Source organism: Triplophysa rosa, linkage group LG2 (genome assembly GCF_024868665.1).
Source record: "Triplophysa rosa linkage group LG2, Trosa_1v2, whole genome shotgun sequence".
In the NCBI taxonomy this organism is placed as follows: domain Eukaryota; kingdom Metazoa; phylum Chordata; class Actinopteri; order Cypriniformes; family Nemacheilidae; genus Triplophysa; species Triplophysa rosa.
In genome coordinates this window covers 29180434-29202061 of record NC_079891.1, presented here as the reverse complement: position 1 = coordinate 29202061, position 21628 = coordinate 29180434, and the positions used below count along the sequence as shown (strand labels likewise).

The 21628-nt window shown below is 36.6% G+C and overlaps 1 protein-coding gene across 1 annotated transcript; it reads right to left on the bottom strand.

Annotated features, from left to right (window-relative positions):
- Window positions 1–3740: 3740 nt before the first annotated feature.
- On the bottom strand, window positions 3741–14152 carry slc6a4b (solute carrier family 6 member 4b). Its single transcript, XM_057363411.1, has 14 exons — window positions 14057–14152; window positions 11531–11776; window positions 10227–10361; window positions 9842–10061; window positions 9344–9482; window positions 9114–9248; window positions 8287–8390; window positions 7512–7639; window positions 7292–7404; window positions 6871–7002; window positions 6373–6472; window positions 6099–6199; window positions 5022–5189; window positions 3741–4538 (listed from the first exon to the last, which is right to left on the bottom strand). The coding sequence occupies exons 1-14, from the start codon at window positions 14139–14141 to the stop codon at window positions 4458–4460; spliced, it is 1887 nt and encodes a 628-aa protein (XP_057219394.1). The 5' UTR covers window positions 14142–14152; the 3' UTR covers window positions 3741–4457.
- Between the last annotated feature and the right edge of the window lie 7476 nt (window positions 14153–21628).

Below are 21628 nucleotides of genomic sequence, written 5' to 3'. Positions count from 1 at the left end.
CCTGAATTTATTGTGAGGCTATAAAAGCCTTAATTTCCTTCACGGAAATAAATGGCGGCATTCACTCATTTAACTTAATTAGCTAAAGCGCCTTGTGCTTCAGTTCGAACTAACCAGGTGTTTAGTGCTTGACTCCAGAAATCATATTGTGGTATATTTTGAGCCACCTGCTAAAATAAAAAATGATGTCAATACAGATAAAGGTCTCCACCTGTCTTCTGTGTAACCTGTATGAGGATGATTTATGTGTGTCTCTGTAATTTCTGAGAAGATGAAATTCAAAAGGGACTGATGGGATTGACAAAACAACACTTGGAAGTAGGCCAGTACAGTGTGGGGGTACTTTCAGTAAGCACACTTAAACAGATGAGAGAGAGAGAGAAAGAGAGAGAGAGAGGAAGAACTAAATACACCACTAACATTTAGATCAAACAAATCTGATGTAAACTTAATCTAATTGGAATTTGAGAATTCTCTGGCGATTGTGCATTTAGCTGTGAAATTCAGAGCATTGTTTGATTTGTAAGGTGTTTTGTGGAAGTCATGTTTTTTTATTTTTTACATTTTGCCATACTACAGTTTTTGGAAATGTACTGTTTTCACATCCATAACGGTCTATATTTCTCATAAATGGGCAAATAAAAATGAAAATACATTAAATATGAAGAGCCATCCCTTCTCTATCTGTTGAGTATTATTGATTGTGGTTTGTACATCTCTAACACACTGTCACATCCATAATGCATATATTTCCTCATCTTAAGTAAACCATGTGTACAGACTGATATTTTTCTGATGTCTGTACTCTATAAACACGAGTTTAGGAAAATATAAACATGATGGTTTCATTGGTAATAAATACATTCTTGTTTTGACTGTAAATGGCACGTCCATAGTGCTGGTATTTTCTTATTATCTTCTGACGCCATAACAGTATCATGATCTTCATTTTTAGATGGAAGGAATATAAAAAGAATTGATTACACTTTATGTTCTCCTTGGCTGTTGCATTCAGTCCTTCGGTAATTCTCTGCCAGGATAGGGATTCAGACAGATTCATGTTTTATATTGTTTATTGAGTAGGCCTATTCGAAAGAAATCTGACACACCCCAAACAACCTAATAAATAAACATTTTATAATAAACACAAAATGTAAAATAAAATGTAAATAAATACAGACTGTTAAATAAAAAAAATACATGTACGAACAGGATATAAATATCTTAGCAGCTTTGTGCAAACAATGCACTGTAAAATAATACTGATATACTTGTTGAATTAGTGTTTTCTCACAGTTTTTTGTCTAATTACTTTTGACGGGTGAAATCCACATTGTCTGTTTTCCAGTATTGTTAAATTGAAGAAGAATAGATTATTTATCTAAACAATGACGTTGATAATCCTACAACGGCGAAGACTTGCCTCATGAATATTAATTAGTTCCGTTGACGTCTTGTTGTAATCGTCCAATGGTGACCCTTGGATTGTGAATATTAAGAATCAACCCATCATCATGGTAAAATTTGTAATCTCCGCCTATCCATTGTCGCATCTTTTATGAGGGTCACCGGCGTCGGAGAGGTTTGTAGATGCAAACAGCCATGCCGATCATGATCACCAACAGTGTGGAGAGAACACTTAAGAGAAGAACTGCAGGAGAAAATAAAATAAACAAACTTGGTCGTGATATAAACTAAACATGCTAATACGAACCATCCTTGTAGATCTCATTCAAACATGCTAACCAAGCTATCTAATAACCCGATTTAGCAGATACCACAAGTCTTTACGAATAAAACGAAATGAATGAGAAACTGTGCTATCATGTAACAATGGCAGGTTCACCTTACTGGATGCGGGAGGCCGAAACACAGTTTCATTCGCATTTACCGTTAAATTCTTACCTAAATTTTGCCTCAGCAGGACTTCATATGGTCTGTTGTTGTTTGCTTTAGATTCCCCCAGTTGTGCATTTCCAAACGAGATAAACGTTATACAGCTCGCGACGAGAAAAAGCAGCCGTGTTGACATCTTGGAGCAGCGTGGGATGCAGAATCAACCAAACAGCGTCGCTGCTGCAGGGTCCTAATGCCGACCTGAAGTATCAATCAATGGAAGGCTTGTAATCTTGTTCGTGAAACAACCATTGGGTAGATGTAGGGATTACTGGGTCAATTGGTAGGGATAGAAATTTTAACTTGGCCCCACCATGATAGAAAACCAAGTGTGCGCATCTGTTGCGTCCTTTAGGTTAAGGGGTCTTAAATGAGTTGTTTTTAGATGAGGCACAATTGCTTCAGTACATGTGTTATTTTGACCACGTGTTATATAAAATCATTGTGTTTAAAGATCATCAAAATCCGGAATTGTAAAATCATACTAATTACAGTAATATTAATTCAAACAGATTGCATTATGGGAAAAGCAAATGGTTTACTGTACAATTTTGATCAATGCATTTAAAATGGCATTGATCACCGAAACATCCACAATGAAAATTCAAACTACTAAATAATGTTTTAATTCAGTAGGGATTTGTTCAATGGGTAGGGAAAGAATTTTTGACTTGTCCCAACCATGATAGAAAACCAAGTGTGTGCACCTGTTGTGTCCTTTAAGGGGGGTCTTAAATGAGTTGTTTTTAGATGAGGCATAATTTGCTTCAGTACATGTGTTATTTTGACCACTTTATATAAAATGATTGTGTTTTAGATCGTCAAAATCCTGAGTTGTAAAATCATAGGCAGTCACAACCACTGTGACATTTCACTTAAACAGCATCTAAATGCTACATCCAAAACAATATATTTTAACTTTTTAATAAATGCAGTTTTTATGAACTCATATTAAGGGGATCGAGGGATTACATCAAATACTTTTGAAAATGAATTTGTCACACTGCAGGACTGTTTAAGTAGGTAAAGTTAATCAGTAAAGTTGTAACAACATCACTGAAGGTAATGGTGACCAGACACATCGCTTATTATAAACACCTTACCTCAAATGTCTATTCCAACCTGTAATGTTAATGGCTGTGATATTTGTCAACTGCTCTGTTGTACTGTAGGTCATAAAACAGTTCTTCACTGCAAGCAATGTGGAACTCTCAGTCTTTCATTTTGGTAATTAACAGAGAAGCGCAGAGCCTACAGGCCTTTTGTTAGGATCCTCTGTAGTTGAATCTGAGGTCCACCTCTACTCCAGTCCTCTGTACTGAAGCCTTTGATCCATTCTGTGTTCTCTGCTAGAAGAGGTTGAATGTGGAATAGCATTATCTTTTCTCTATTCTCTCACCCTGTACCTGAAACTGGCACAACAGAGGCCCGTTTCCCAGAGCTGTGATTGGCGGCGATTGAAGATGTAGTCTTTAATAAAACATCTCATTTAAATGCTTGACACAATGCTGTTCTCTTACCCGTGTGTGTTTGCAGATGCACACTGCAGCTCAATGCAAATCAACATGTTAATTATGGCACGCCAAGAGAACGATAGAAAGATTAGATGATAGATAGATAGATAGATAGATAGATAGATAGATAGATAGATAGATAGATAGATAGATAGATAGATAGATAGATAGATAGTTTATACATTACAGCTTTATTCGTTTTCACACAAACATACAAGCAGAACTCTCCACCACAACCTATGCAGACATGGTATATGGACACCAATATTGCAACTATCCATAATAAGACATTTATAAAATTCACTTACACAGTTCCATAACACTGGCAGTTCTTTATTTGGAAAATTTGTGGGAAGATTTAGCACTTACACATAACATAGTTAGAATTTGGTCTCAAGTTCTGTCAGAGAATGAGAAACAGTCATGTATTTTAAGTTCCAAAGCAGGAACAGAAGATATTCCCTTTTTTACTTTTAACATGGTGAGGCACAATATCAATAAAGATGATACAAAGTTTTGACATAAATTAGCTACAATAATTAGGCTGAGTTAAGGCAGAACACACCATAATGTTTCAATCTTTACAACAGCTATTTCTGAAAAATGAGTGAGAACGAAATATGAAGTTCTCGGTTCTCATTGGCTGAATGTCTCACGATGAGGTAATCTCGCAGATATCTCTTGCATGTTTCTCAAAAAGTGTTTAGTGGAGAATATATATATATATATATTATATATATTTATATGACTTACAACATAAACAAATACCACAGAACTGTTATACATCTTAAACCTTAAAATGAAAGAAAGAACATCAACATTTTAGTTAGATTGCACAGCATGATTAATCATCATTTATAACGAACATTGTTTTTTTTTATTATTCAGAGTCAATTCAATTGTAGGTTATATTTCTTACAAATGTATGCAAAAGTTGCCCTTTCCCTTTATAAATTCTTAGTTTCCTTTTTGAACAGAAGTAACTCAAGATAAGTGTTGTTTGTGGATTGTGTTTAGTTGTTTTGGTCTCGGTGGCTGGAAGAGGGTCTAAGGAACAGGACTTAAACCCATGCTGTCAGGATGGATGTCTGGTAGAGTTCTTTCTGGTCGCAGACAAACAGCAAGCCGCTGAAATTGGATCCAAAATAACATGTGATAGAACAATTTTGTATTTTTCAAGCTTCATTGCCTGTTGTTAATCGAATCTTAAAGGTCCAGTTTATGAAATTTCTATTGCAACCAACCGCTCTCTCCACCCCTCCCCCTCCTTTTCAAAGCACTACGGTGGCTGACACAGAACTAAGATGTTGTCACGTTTTCGCTTCTTTGCCAAAAGAGATATTTACGAAACATGCTCTGTAGAGCAGTTTGTCTGTTTAGGGCTACTGTACAAACATAACAACATTGTGAATTCCATGCAAAGGGACCCGCAGTGAATGTAGATAGAAATAGCTCATTCTAAGGTAATAAAAACATATCGTTTCATTATGTAAGGTCTTTATACACCTCTGAAGACATAGTTATGTATATTATATTGCATTTCTGTAGATCTTCCAAAAAATTACACATTGGACCTTTAATTGTTTACATGGATGTTATGAGCAGTCATACCTGTTTAAGCGAACCTGGGGTCCACACAAGCTTGTACACCATGTATATGGGGATCCACATGAAGGATGAAGCTCCAATGAAGTATCCTGTTGTGATACTCCAGTCTGGGAACTCATAGTCGAATAGTGAGAGGGGCTGAGGGTTCAACAGTGAGCTGATAATAATGTACTGAAACACAGAATAAAGATTCAGGCTTAAAGCTCAAGAATAAATAAAGCAGTTTTTATCTGTTTGTTTCCTTTAAACGCTGCAGGATATAGATCTTATTAAAAATGTATGTGCCGTTTTTTGTATAATGGTCTTTTGACACGAAAGAAAACTTCTTGCTTAGAATTTCTTTCTTCACTTTTGTATTATGGTTATGTTTATTGGAATTAAAAATACTGGTGGCATCATTTTAAAACGATCTTAATAATTGTAATATGATTCAAAATCAAACACTAAACTAATGTGAATTGTAGCTTTACATTTTACTGAGATCAGTGTATGGTGATATTCTTTAAAATGGTAAATATCCTCCCAGCATTACTAGGACATTGTAGGCCCCTGCACTCACTCAATTGATATGTTTGAAAACTGTGAGGCTATGATCAGATTATTGTATATACAATACAAAGTCATTTTTATCCTGCAGACCCTGCATATCACTGCAGAGACAAGAAAACTGTAGATCGGTGGACTTGGTAAAACTGTGACAAATGTCTTCTCTCCAGCAAATAATCTCACACTATCTCTGGAGATGAGAGAGGAAAAGAAAAATGTAGAGAGAGAAAAACAGTGGAAATGTCAACTGTTTATTTCACCACAGGCCTGTTGAGGTTAGCTATGATGTATGCAGAGGTGTCGTAGGAATATTAAACTATAAGAGTGCACAGGGTCTGACATTTGCAGCCTGGGAATAGTGACAGTGTGGAAAGGTGAGAAAATAGGATTATTAAGGTAATAAGAGTGGATCATTATACAATTTCGAGAGAATGAAAGATGATGTGAGCATTTCACAAGCAGGCTCACTTTAACCAGAGGCAAAACTTTACACATGGATCTTGAATGTTAAGTCGGATGTGTATTCAAACTTACACCCAGAAATGCTGGACTGATAGCAACCCAACACAATCTCCAGAACAGTCCTGGGGTAAAGCCCAGCATTGCTTTGACATCATTGCTGAATCTGTTAACACCTGGGGAAAATTGATAAATGCTCTGAATTACTATGAACATTTGTTACTGTAAATATAGTCTTTATTTACAGTTAGCTTATGTTTGGCAGGGATTTGTATAGCAAAGTACAGTCTTTAGGACATCGTAATGTAATATTTCAATAAAACATGATAATGTAAAACAAAAATCTTACCATAAAACCAGGATACTGCAGTGGCCTCCAAAAAGACAATAGCTATAATTGAAGACCCAACTCCAAATTCTTCTAGTAACTTTACCACATATGCACCACCCTGGCAAAATTAAAACTAAATTTAAACTATTCTAGTTATAAATCAAGCAATATTTGAATTTAAACGTTTGTTTAAGTGTCATGTATTCTAACGCCATGTATTTTATGTAAATATGCAGCTTTGCAACAATGCAAACTTGTGACTAGCACTATAGAAGAAAATTGAACTGAATTAAATCAAACTTCTTCACATTGCAGAAATGAAAGCAATATTCAAACGTTTAGTGAACGTTTTATTTGTAACTTTTGTCTGGTTTTCTATGACACACACCTAATTCATCTGTAATATTTTTATGTTTGCAGATGTGAGTCCATACATGCATCAGAAGGCAGTGCCAGGTTGTATTAAGGTGCATTAGTAAAATGTACAAACAAAGACAGAAGATCACTGGAACTCACTTTCGTAAGGGTGCTGAGAGAGCCCAGAAAGCAAACAACGACCAGAGCGAGAACCAACAGCTCTCGCCGTTGGGACAGGACATCTGGATATTCGTCCATCACAGCTGTAATTATGGCTTCTAGCCCACCAAACTGAAGTATGCCACAATGAGACAAGACACAGCACACAAATGAAAGAAAACAGTGAGTTTGATCAACGTTCTATGAATCTGTTTATTTTTATTATATTCAATGAATCTTTATATTTCAAGGCAGCCTCCTCTTTCTGTTCTTTTTGCATGCATGCAAACTTTTTACTGTAGATAATGTCGTTTTTGTCAACTTAAAAAGGTTTGACTGTAGTTCTGCTTGTTTCAGTTCTGTTTGTAATTCAGGGTGCATGCTGATAAGACAAATGAAAGCAGCGTAGGTGTGTACATACAGTGCTGTCCAGTCCTAATGTAATCATCATCGCAAAAAAGATAATCGCGAAGAAAGTTGAGCCAACCATGTTTGCGATGGCCTCAGGATATGTGATGAAGAGCAGGCTCGGACCTAGAATAAAGACAGACATTTGTTCAGTCACGAAAGAATGAAACACTTAAAACTCATTACCTTATACTATTATTAGACAAAAACAAGGTTCTGATGGCAAAGCTCACCTTTGTCCCTGGCTACATCCTCAATGTTTATATTTCTCTGTTCGGCCATATATCCCAGAACAGTAAAAATAACAAATCCGGACAAAAAACTCGTCAGGCAGTTTACCAGACTGGTTACGATGGCGTCTCTGTACAAAACATAAACAAAACATAGCTTTTACCTACAAGAGTTGCACATTTATGTGGCCATGCAAAAATCATCACTGTGATGATAGGATGTTGTGGATGGGGGTTGCTATGTGGTTGCTAGGGTGCTCTAGGTGGTTGCTTAATTGTCTGAATCAAGCCTTTTTTTAGTTGGGTATTATATTTATTATTATTATTTTTTTTAAAACATGACTGTTATCTTATTGAATAAATGACAGATGCTATGTTATTGTGTATAAAGGATGGGGTTGGGTCAGAGCACGGTTGATTTTGACAGCAATTCCCCTAGACAGAGAGCCAAATGTAAATAAATGACTAAGCTATAGATAGAATCATAATTAGGAGTGAGTGAGAATGGTTTTGGCCAGACTTGACATGTCACTTTTGTTACTGTTAACCACCACAGTGTTTCAGTTTGAAATAACCAGCTGTTATTCAGTATTTTAGAACTTTATTGTATTTAAGTATAATAGTATAAGCTGTTAGAACTACAAATGTGTTATTTAGGAATTGAATTATGAAACATTCATCAGTCTCTGTTTTAGCTTTTTATGGCAATATATACTGATGAATAAATGTTGAACATGCTTGTAGATTAATGCAAAGAATATGATGGTTTAATCATTACCTGTAGCAGTTATTGTTAAAGGGGTTGTAGCTTGAAAGGGCAAGCAGCACACCGAAGCCAGGACCAAGAGAGAAAAAGATTTGAGCTGCCGCATCCACCCAAACCTACAGACACAACAGTGTCTTATCTTTACACTTATTCAACTGTTAAACAACGTGTCTATAAACATAAAAAGCTTAAAAAGAGAAACAAAATTTGGGATGGGTTAGATTGGGAAATGGCAAAGACAATGACATCACAGAATACTGGGAATATTGACGAGGCGGTGCTTGCTCAGATCTGAAGATTCGTGCAACATGAGAAACGCGTGTTTATGTGTGTGTGTGTTTGCCAGTGTGTCAATGAGTACAAGGGCCTTTCATGATGGAAAAAATTCTAAACCAATTACGCATCTCATTAGCCCCTAGTGCTTTATTTTTGCTTCTCATCATGCTGTCGCTGCATCTCAGAGCAAACGACTAACCACAAGCTGTTAAAGCAAAGAATACAGAGACGTCTTGTAAGTTTTGCCTTCGTTGACTGTTGTGCTATGTAGAAATTATACAGTTAATAAAAATTAGGAAAGAATTGTGCCCTTTATGATATATCCATAGGTCAAGTCAGTTCCTGCGCTATTGATATGTGGGCTACGTGTCCATATGCCTCAAGTGCTTTTTATTACCGCATGAAATGCTTTCTCACGAACAATACAGAATTATAACAGCACATAAATACATTTAAAAAGGTAACAAGATAGGCAAAGATGTCAACAATACAATACAATTTAGCAATGAGTCTGTGCTAGAACCAGGAGAGAAGAAGAAAGGCAGTAGAAAATAAGCACTCACACTGGTCTCCTTTAATTTCTCCCATTTGGGATTGAGATAGAACACCACTCCCTGCCACGCTCCTGGCAAAGTGGCACCACGAACCATCAGGATCAATAGCACCACGTACGGCAGGGTGGCAGTCACCCATACCACCTGAGACAAACAGGGGAAGTTACCTTTTCCTCAGATCAATAAACATTTTGTTTAGTTTAGTTACAATTTAGCAAAGAGAGTTTAGTTTTCCTGACCTTTCCTGATGTTTTGACTCCTTTCCACAGGCTGAAGTAGACGATGGTGAAGATGAGGAAGAGGCACAACATGAGCTGCCAACGAATGTATCCCACATCGTCAAGCCCAGACGATTCATGGACCGCCAAGACGTTCCTCCTGTTTTAAGAGGGATGTTCAACTGTGGAGTCAGTGAATATTTACCTCAGTACACAGCGCTCGCCATGACCTGAATGTACATATTTCACATATCTAATAGGCACGTGAAAAGTGAATCAGTCAACAAACTTTTATAATACGGAAGAACCTTGCAGTTTTTCAGATGCAACAAGTCATCATGCAACAAAATATGTTATACCTCGTATTTTCCACATTTCCATTTATCAACATGTTTCTCCTCCTTTTTATCCCTTTCGCTAAATCCACACCTCATTTTGCTTTCCCTTCCTCATTCATCTTTTTATCTGCCTCTCTTTGCTAAATTTGCCCCAGCAGTGCAGCCACTTACATGCACTTACGTGTAAAACTCCTCGGCGGGTGAGCGTGAGTAGTTCGTCCAGGTCACATTGTCTTTTCCAAAGTAATTGGTGCAGTTTTCTGTGTTCCATTCATTATCACAGTTGGTCCAGGGCAGTGTGCTGCTGAATGAGGAGTAAAAGTAGAACAGAGCCCAGGCGATGATGGTGTTATAGTAGAAGGATACATACAGGGCAATGATGCAGATGGAGAAACCAATGCCTAACAGAGGAGGAAATGATGTCAGTGTGTTGAAAATCCAAATCAGACCCATTATTCTATCTGTTTGATTCGTTTTTTTATATCCATCTTACTTAAAGACAGAGATAGAATATTATAATATTTAGAATATATAAATTCTTAATACAAAACCAGCTGACTACTTACCTTTAAAAATAGGGCAAATGTGTTTCCATATGGATATGGCACCTGTTCTGTGGAACTGTCCCAGAGCTAACTCCATGTAGAAAAGTGGCACTCCACCAAATATAGCCATCAAAAGGTAAGGAATAAGAAAAGCCCCTGAAAAATGGGAACCATGAAATATGACCAGTTTTTCATGTGTAAACCAATCGAGATTTGTCCACAGTCGAGAGTTAAAAACGAGCCATTAAAGGAAGGGATACTTCACCCAAAAAAATTCTGTCAAAATTCTGTCATCATTTACTCACCTTCGAGTTGTTCCAAATCTGTATACATTTATTGAACACAGAGAAAGATATTTGGAAGAATGCTTATAACCAAACATATCTTTCCCCCCATTGACTCCATAGTAGGAAAAATTACTTTATCTTTTATTTTTTGTTCGGTGGAAGAATGTAGGACAGCAAACAGTTCTGGGGCACTTTTGACTACCATTGTATTGTTTCATTGTATTAGTCAATATTAGGCAAAAACTGTCTGGTTATTGATATTCTTCCAAATATCTTTCTCTGTGTTCATCAGAACAAAGACATTTATACAGATTTGTAACGAAGGTGAGTAAATGATGACAGCATTTTCGTTTTTGGGTGAAGTATCCCTTTAAACCAAGCGAAGAATATTAAACTACAGAATAGCTAAAGGTTGAAACGTATAATAGGCTACATCTCTGGTCTCACAAAATGTGATTTTGTTCTATTGTTGAATGTTAATTCTGAATGCACAGTTTGCATGTCTGACGACTGCAATTGTCATTTTTGTATCGAGTGCGATACATTTTAAATAAGGACTTTAAATAAGTATAATTAAAAACGATATTAAATGTTATTTTCGATTATTTAGGATGCAAAAAGCACACAAAAGATCATAAACTTACTAAGTGTAAGGACATGAAAAGATCATCGTTTTCTACAGATTTCAAGAGCTTTTTCTGTAGGCAGTTTCCTGTATTTTGTTCATCATCTTTCAATGTGTGAAATATAACTGATCAAATATTAGATCTACCTTCACGTAGACAAATTTTCAAAAACAAATTTTGCTTAACTTAAAATAAAACAATTCTTTAAACTGAAAAGCTTAGCTTGTCAGGGTTTTTTAATTGACAAGTTTAGTTCAGCATCTTGGACAGCTCATAAATCCAACAATTAAACTATTCAAATGTATTATTTTCCGTTTTAATTTAAGTAAACAAAAATAAATTCTTCTTCTGTGTAGCTGTATAAATGACAGAAATCAGTGTAACACATTATTTATACAAAACAAACTCTTACCGCCGCCGTTTTGATAACAGATATATGGAAATCTCCAGACATTTCCAAGGTCCACCGCGAACCCAATGACCGATAACAGAAAATCCATTTTTTTGGTCCATTTGTCCCGGGATTCTGTCTGAATGATGACCGGTACCGGGTTGGTGTTGTACCCGGAGTTGTTGGGAGGACCCGGGGCGCAGAGGTTCCCGTGCACGAGCACTTGTTCTTGGTGGGGCATCGTCGGCGCACTGGTAACTTGGCAAACTGCAGAAGTAGTTATAAGAACTGGCTTTTAAGTGTTTAATGTAAAAAGTTGCAATGTGTTTTGGGTTAGGCTCGTGGTTGTGCGGGGGACCGCAGCATTCTGCTGTGGTTGATTTCCCTGCTGGTTGGAGTAAAACCTTGAGGATTAACCAGCGAGTCCCTCCACCTGAGCGCGAGAGATGTGATCGAATGAGATTACACGCGAGAGATGCGCGCGACACCATCACTCACCCCTGACATCACGCGTGTCCCGTGCTATCTTTCAAATGGACCTCTCCAAGTGCGCGCTTGAGTTCTCAAAAGATATTGCCCTATTTGTCAATGTAACAATGACTTATGGTAAAGCTTAGGGCAAAAAGTGTGGTTAAGACATATTTTTATGATCATATTCAAATTGATTCAGAAATGCCATGTGTTTTAAAATATATCCTAGCTACTCATTGTGCCTCGGCCAGTTCGTTTATAAGTTCCCAACTTGTGTCATCAGTTGGATGCAAAATCAAATAGAAAATCTTGTTTGGCATTTAAATGATAATCTTATACATAGAAATGGGAACAAATCCATAAGTAAACACATCAGCAGACAAACCCACTATACACCACAAGTCTCATATTTTATGAGCTTATTGGGGAACCCCTTAAAGTTTACAATTTTTCATTTTAAGGCGAGAATGATATTTTTATTCAATGAGTATAAGAAAAGATATAATACTTGTCTATATTATCCATATTAGTTGCTAGCTAATTTAAAAAAATCTAAAAGCTACACATTTAAGACACGTCTTGTTTAGTGTTGACACTGAAGGATTGTTTGTATTGGAAGTTTATTGTTTGCTTAACTTAGTTACTTTGTTGACCTATTCCCTATACCATACATTAGGTCACTGTATTAGATGAAGAATGGATCATCACGATTCTTGCCCACGTTATTTTGACAGCAGAGCCATGTGAATAGCATTTTGAGTTTCCCTGGCTTCCTGAGCAGGCAGATGTAATATTATTTACTGGAGATCCAGGAGAGTGTATCTGCTCTGTGGTCTAACCGTCCTCGTTAGGTAAACCTAATAAAAAGAGTTGGAAATCAAATCCACTGCTTTTAGCACTGGATAATCGAAAAAGTCCTAACTAGATATGCAGACTGCAGTAATCGCGTAGCCCAATGGCCAGAGAGTGCAGCAAATAAAGTTAGACTACGAAATGGAAGCTTCCACGAGGCCTGGTTCAAGACCCAGGTGAAATACAAGAGTTCTTAAGTGCATTAAAATAGATTTAGGATATGACAGGTATGTTTTGACTGCGTTCGCATGCATGGTTAATGCTGCTTTTCATAAGTCTATACCAAGATACATACGCCGCCAGTCAAAAAGTTCACTAAAATGCTTTTCAAGAAAATGTTTTTATCTGAACCTGTGTGCTTACAGTAAATGTTTGATTTTGTGTACAAACATCTCAACATATTTATTTATTTCATGACAAAACAATTTAATATATGGATTATTTGGGATGAAAAATAATTCAATAGGAATCCAGCATATATTAGATAAACTATTTATTTAAAGGGTAGTATATGGTTCATAAAACGCCAAGAATGTTTTTTTTACAGTTCTAGGTAAAGGGTGGCTATTTTAAGATATTGTTTTGAAATATTTGTGGATTTTTTTATCCACAAACGTAATTCTCATAGTTACATGTTTACTTTTAGCTATAGTTTTGATTATTTCTTTTATTTATAATTATTATTTTATAAGGTTATTTATTATAAAATTGTGTGACAAAGTGTTGTTTCCCTACATTTTGACTGGAGTGCACATGTTGCAATAAGGTGCAGATTCAGAAAGCGCTATTTCTGTCCATCTAAAATCCACTGATGCAAAAATGCATTCAGTCCAGGCACTGTAATTTTCTAGTGACTTCAGAGTCAAAAGTGGTCGTGGCACCTCTCTTGCAATCCGGTGTTAACCGTCAAAACTAGTCCAAATGGTTCATTTAGATATTAGAAATGTAAGTGCTCTTCAAGTCCAATCTATACTTGCAGTTGCAGAAAAATATTAAGTGCTACTAAGCGGCACACCATTTCAAAGTAAATTTTTAATAAAAAAAAATTGAAATATGCATTAGAAATTGAAACAAATGCAGCATTCCAACTCACAAGGAACCTTAAAATAGCAATCATTAATAAAATTCTTGTTGCAATGGAGCCGTTGGTTCTAGAAATGTTTTACGAGCAACCGCTTTGTCTAATTTCCCTGTCATCTTTGACAATTAAATATTTTCTCCTACCTGAAAGGTTATATGACGGTAACTTGCACTTTGGAAAAGATGAATCAAAAGATGCATCATTGCAAAAGATACATTTGTCTGCCATCCTGTAACCAAATCCAGCAATGACTTATTTCCAGGCTAGTTCCGCTGTTAAAAGCTTTATCTGTCACTCCCCAGTTGTGATGCCCCTCTCTAAGCATCCTACTTTGTATCTCATTCTACCTCATTATTTACACCAGAGACATGTATGTAACTCATACTTGCAAGATTTCTCAGCCGGAGTGTTTCTGCACGGGCTGCCGGCCAAGGAGGTGTTAGCCCAGTGGCCTAATGGATAAAACATGAGGCTTCTAAACAGAGGATTGACCATTTGAGTTCTATTTGTGTTGTCTTTGAAAGGAAACAATACCTGCATTCTGCATTAGTAATGGATTGCAGAAAGAAGAAAAAATCTGCTAAAAGGTGACTAACTGCATTAGCCTGGTGCGCGTATGTGCTTTGCATAGGCTTTTACAGATCAAACTACATCATTGCTACCTAAAATAAACCAATAATACTTCTGCATGGCTTGTCTGGCTGGATTTATTCATTGGCTATATCAAAGCACTTTCTCCAGAGTAATCGAAATAGTGATGCAATGTTTATTGGATGAATTTATCTCTTGTACAGTAAGGTGTTTGAGCTGTGAGTTCTTACAAGGCATGAACGTGTACAAACAGACACACTTCGATCTTTAAGGCGTTCAAATAACATAACGCTCAACCTTTTATCTCAACCCTTGCTCTTGTGAAGGGCCTGAGGAGCAGAATCTAGTCAGGCAGCAAAAAGAACTCCAAGAAGAGTCCAAAACACTATGAACATGTTGGTATAAGATGCCCCAGGGAGCTGATCTGAAACAGATTTTTTTACTGTATTTTTTCACACATTTGACTGGCACTTTTATCCAAAGTGACCTATGATGCATACAGACGCTCGGCCAGTGGATCTTTGCCAGTTATGGTAATAAGGATCAAATGTAATAAGGGTCAGCTGGCTTCATCATTTTGAAAGAGTATCTTTGTCAGAGTGCACAAGCCCCCAATCAAACTAAGGCTCTTCATAACGTTCATGCTGAGGAGGTGGATGAGTTTATGTGTGTGGTTAAAAGAACATCAGGCTGACAGGGCTGACATGCCTCTCTGCCCATCGCTGAAGGGCCGCAGGCAGAGTGCTGGTGAACTCCAAACTGACAGCTGCTTTATTCTGTGACCACAGCACAGCAGCTGGTGCTTGTTGTTTTGGCATTTCTTAAATTCTTTCACGGCTGAAGTACACAAAATAAAGGTCCCATGTGTATTTCTTTTTTTTTGTAACTGTCTACATTTTCACCATTTTGCCCATCACTGACTTTTTGCAAAGCATTTTTGGTCATTCTGCATGCGTTGGTCCAAATTCTTGCAAACATCTTAAGAAACAATTGTACAGTGAAGATGTGGAAAACCAATTTGAGAGGACATTAAAAATGGTTGTCATCCTTTGAAAAAGCTTATTAATCATCTAACCTGATCTCACAGATATTTGTAACTATTTTACAGGGTGGCTATTTGAATTTGTGCAATGCGAATCGTTCAAAACGTACGATTATTAGAAAAAAGCTATACAGAAGCCCCTCCCCTAACCTCATGCCTAAACCTAACCTCACTAGCACGAAATTGCTAAATTGTACTGAAACATACATACGTATAAGATTGTACAAATTCATAAGAATTAGCCACCTCGTAAAAGAGTCACAAATATTTTTCATGATGAATTATGAAAATTGTGGCCAACATGTATGGAACAAAACATTTTTTTACGAAGTGATATTCCCCCTACTTCAAATAGTTTTCCTTCAATTTGTAGATTTTTTAAATAAAAGATCAAAACGAGAAATGATGCAGATTTATTTTTACAGCCTTCTTTGCTCATTTTTACCAAGGGTGCCAATAATAGTGGAGGGCACTGTTAGTTGATATTGCTTAAAGGTCCAGTGCATGAAATTGAGCAACATCTAGCAGTGTGGTTTCGAATTGCAGCCAACGTCTATAACTCCAAAAAGTTGAATTTACTTAAAAATTTAAGGATGTTAAAAATGTTTTTACACTATATGGTTTTAACATGAGAACCATTGCATGAATGAGTTGCTCACTCTTATTACATTTTGTGTGTGTGCAGGTGTGTGTACAGTAAGTGCATCCATTCAGATTTGCCTTGACTTTATTATCTGATATAAAGTTAAGTGAGTTCATATGCTAGTGCAGCCTTCCATTGATCGAGTTCAACGCAAACTACATTTAAGACCAGAAGTACTGATAATACTTTACTCTTTCAGAATCTGCTCCTTAAAATCCAGAATAAAGAAATAGTATTCAGTAGTTTGTAAATTGCTCAAATTCCAACAAGTCCCCCCATGACATGAGAATGCCCAGAATGAGCGGGAAAGCGATTTACTGCCCTTATGAGAAGGCAATACAAGACGCTGCTGGTTTGCTGAACGCAGGGTACTTGATGGAGTGTTGGAGGGTGTGAAAGTATGCCGGTGCAGATCCAGTGATAGTCCTGTAGATAAGCATTAGTGACTTGAATCTGATACGGGCTTCAACCGATAGCCAGTGGAGAGAGATGAAAAGGGGTGTCACATGAGCCCTTTTTGGCTGTTGGAAGACGAGGCGTGCTGCTGCGTTCGGAACCAGCTGGTTTGATAGCCTTTGCAGGAAGACCAGCAAGGAGAGCATTGCAGTAGTCCAACCTTGAGATTACCAGGGCCTGGACAAGGAGTTGTGCTACATGCTCAGTGAGATAGGGTCTAACCTTTCTAATGTTGAATTAGGCATATCGGTATAACCGCGTTGTCTTTGCAATGTGATCATTGAAGGACAGCTGTTCATCAAATATGACTCAGAGGTTCCTGGCTGTTTTTACACTATATGTTTTTAACATGAGAACCATTGCATCAATGAGTTGCTCACTCTTATTACTTTTTCTGTGTGTGCAGGTGTGTGTAAGTGCATCCATTCAGATTTGCCTTGACTTTATTATCTGATATAAAGAGAAAGGCTCTTGTTACAAGAGCCTTTCTCACTGATGAACTGGTCAACCCATCGTGAGATGCTAAGTCATGCCAAAGTGTCATTAACGGATTCAGCCAGTGTTCTGTCATTAGCTTTACTGCTCTCATTAAAACATCATTATTCCTATTGGAGTCTTATCCTTACACTGCTGTAAGGCCGATGTGAGAGACTAATCCATTCTTAGCACACTTATACACACATAAGGGCTGCTAATAACTCAATATATTCAAATTAGCACCTCCTTTCGTGTGTCTTTTGTGCACTTTTCCTAGGAGGGATTATTCACAGTCACCTCTGACATAATGTGACCAAGCACCTTAAGGTGCTTAAAAACGTGATGCAGGAGCATATGCATGTTAAAGTGTGCATATTTTTGCTGGTAGAAATGTACTTTTTTTTATTTCGAATTTTGTATCAGTGTCAAAGTATACATTGTTGTTTCTTGCAGATTTTGCTGATTATCAATGTTATTAAGCACTGTAAAAGTTCTATGGTGTCTTTAAATGATGAATTTATACCACTGGGCTGTGGAATGCTTCATTCTGATTGGCTGACAAAAGTTCTACGGGTGTGCATTACGGTTCACCGTGCGGTTCACCGTGAGAACCGCAGCTGGCACATAAAACTCCGTGTCACGTTTTCTCTCCAAATGCTTTTCTGATATGACCAGGCTGTTAAATACGATGAAAACAAATATCGATACGTGGCTTTTCTGTCTAAATGAAGCAAACGCATGTGCTGTCTTCCTCTCGCTCTCTGAAAACTGCATAGGCTCGATGAGACGCTTAAGAAATTTGTCCTATTAAATTAGCGTCCTATTAGAAATTAGCGCATTCCAGGACAAATACCTTAAAAATGTCTTGACAGCAAACATCAGAACATGTGGTAATCGTGGTATAGGCAGAATAATGGACTCCAGTCCTTTGAATTCTTAGAAAATAATGCTCACTCGGGGTGTGCATTATTTTCAAATAATTCAACGGACCGGAGTCAACTATTTCTTACTTATGCAGTTATTTATGCAAATAATGTAACAGTCATGTAAAAAAGAGAAAAAAATCAGCATTTTCTTTTGTTATAAATACCACTTTTGCTGTTTGTATATATTTTTTTCTTATGTTGACGTTTTAAGTATTATTTCTGCTCGTTTGCAGCTTGAGGTTGCCAGTTGCCAGTCTTTCTGATGTCATGTTAGTTCACTCATTTGGAAAACACATGTAGGACATAAGACGTGTTCACAGACAACAATTCAGCATAGGAAATTGCTTTTATACAGTATTTATTTATATGTGATGATTTTTGCCATTAAGTGAAATTTTATTATTATTTTAATTAATCTTTTACACAACAGGAAAGCATTTCAAGTCCTAACGTTGAAGATTGTGAAAAGATATTAGACTGCTGAAATATATTTTCCATTCCTTTAAGCCTAAAAGTACCAAAAGATACATTGTACGTGTTTGTCATTGTCACTTCTAGCGTTGTATTATGATATACAGTACAGTAGGCGCTATATAAAGATGCATAACTGTAAGAGTTTTGATTTATATATATATATATATATGAAGGGTTTGGTTCCAAAATGAGAAAAAATCTAAAATCATGTTTTTATTATGTTATGTTTTTTTGTGTGGGTTTTTTTGTGTTAGTTAGCTGTATTTGTTTTAGTTATTATGGCTTAAATCAGAACAAACCAACTTCAGGTTGATTAATAGTAATTGGAATGCACAAAAAAAAATGATTTTTGAAAAATGTAAAAAACGTAGTTATCTCATTTTGGAACCAAACTCTTCATATTATATATTATCAGTTTTCTCAGTGCAGATAATACAATGATGTCATCAAATGTGCTAGTCTCTATAGACAGTAAGAGAGATACATACCACACAGCCATCATAGGAAGTCTATACTCGACTCAGAACCATGTGATCGGCTGCCAAGTTAGGTGTGGTGTTTCCATTCAGGCTTGTTAAATGGGCTCCTAAAGTTTCATACAATGATCTAAATTTATGCAAAAAAGCATTCCACATTGTATCACATGACAAATGAGATCCCAAGAGCAATGCTTTTGTTTAAAGGGGGAAAGTTCACCTGAAACGAAAGAAAATCTGGCATCATTTATTCACCCATGTCATCACATACCCGTATGACTTTTTACTGCAGAACACAAAAGAAGATATCTTAAACAATGTTGCTAACTAAAAAACATTGGCCCCCATTGACTTCCACTGAATGGAAATAAAACCACTGAGACATTTCTCAAAATATCATATTTTGTCATTTACAGGTTTTAAACAGGTTTTTAATGTTAACGTATATGTCATGGCTCTGCTTCCTTAGTCATGTTTTTCTTGGTCCTGTAGCAGAGCCATGGCAAAGTCTTTGGTTATGTGTGGAGAGAAACATATTATTGTCCTTTTGACAATAATATGCGTTCTCTCCAGTGTCTCGTCATTGGCCCCGATCCTATCGTTTCCTTGTGATCTTTCCCTGAGTGTTTGATTAACCACACCTGCCCCATGTCGTTATCCCTCGTTTGTGTTCCCTATATATACCTTCTTGTTTCTTTGTCCTGTGCTCGTGTATTGCGTTGTGTATGTGCTCATGTCGTTGCTCGTGATCCTGTTACAGCCCGTGTTCCTGTTATTTGCCCTGTTCGTGTAATGTGAGTGTTGTGTTTTAGTCTTAGTCACCCTGCCGTGTTTGTTTTTGTAAGACGTTGTGTCGTGCCTTGTTTTGTTAGTTTGTTTTTGCACCCCCCCGTGGGAAGTGTTTTGTTTCAGTTTTTATTTTAGTTATAGTTCTGGTTGTCCCCATTGTGGGTTTTTGTTTTTCGTTTCGTGTATTAAAGTCTTGTGTTTAACCCCTTCACGTCTGCCTGCGCTTGGGTTCTTCTGCCAGTTCGTGACACGTGTGTATATATATGGAAATGTCAGATTTCTGTTGGTAAATCATGGCAAATGTGTGTGGCTAGTAGGATGAGAGATGCAAGATTAATGAAGTCAGAAAAATATCTGCGAAGCAAATTTGCATCTAACTTCAGTCCAATCAAAAATAAACCAAACATTCTTAAAATAAAGATTCTCTGCAGCACCTTTTATCAACCCACTTTAATACTGTCTAGGGTTCCCTAGTTGATTGTGGGGAATAAAAGAGTTATTGATGTTACATTATGTTCTTCAGATCACTGTATTGATTTTATAGCATCCATTACATAACAGAGATAAAGTAAAGTACTCCTGGGTTTTTTCTATAAAGATAAGACATTAAAAGGTTCTACAATGGCATCATATGAATTTAAAGCTATTTTATCGCATCAGGGGTGTTAAACCTATTTCGAATCCTTCTTTTGATAAACAGATCTCTTTCTAAAACTTTTTGCCTGTTGATTTAGTTATTCTAGTACATAGCTCATGTGCACCAGATTAGCATGGTTGCCCTCCTGTCTATGTGAATAACCTATCTCCCCTCTCGCCAGTTTATTCAGATGACAGATTTTTCCTTTAGGTGTAGCCTCACCTGTCCAATCAACTCTAGTCGATCATCATGTCAATCAAACTTGATGATATATCAGCCTGGAAACAGCAATGTGATGTTTTTCCCGCTTTCCTTTTCACGATTCTCATCTTTCTTTTCGCTTTGAACTTCTAGAACGTTCTAGTAGTAGTCTCGCCCTGCCTTGTCCTGTCTGTATCTGATATTTATTTATATCATATGTCATCAAAGGCTGATCTCATGCTATATTTGGTGTTTTGAAGTCACCACCTAATGGACACTTCTATGTATTGCAAGTTGTCACGTATTGATTTAAATGAGTTTTATATTTTTTAGTAAAACAAATCCGGACTATGAACTAAATTTTAATTCTTAGTTTTCTCATTTTAAATTACTCTATTTATTTTTTATTTGTGTTTTATGTGTATTTTACATTGTGTTCTTGTGTAAAGCTGCTTTGCAAAATTGTGAAAAGCGCTATACGAATCAACGTGAATATAGCTTTCTTTTCCTTTAATTCCTATAAAATAAATTAAGTCACCATTTGCCAAGATATTACAAAGCTTCCTGTAAAATACATTTACAAGTCTTTATAGTTTTTTTTCCTGTCATATATGCTGTATGTTTGATTTTCCATGGACAAAAGACAGTAATTACTAAACTAGATAATTATTTTTACAACATTGCAAATAAAACTGATTGTTTACAGATGCATATCTGTAAACTGTTTGTCTGTAATAGGCTTCTTATTTTCTCCACAAGATGACGCTGTGGTAAACCTATTGTTGTTATTAATCGGTATTGCTTTGGGATTGAAATGCATGTTTCTTAGAACAGAATGTTCAGTACAGTAACGAGCACCTTTAAAATATAATAATAATATGGATCTGTACATGGCAGTAGTGATTTTCACAACCTGTCTTTTAGTGTGACCATCTGTTCAGTTGCACCTAATTGGCATGCAGATTTTCTCATTGCTTTTTTATTGCTTTGAGTTAATTGGGAT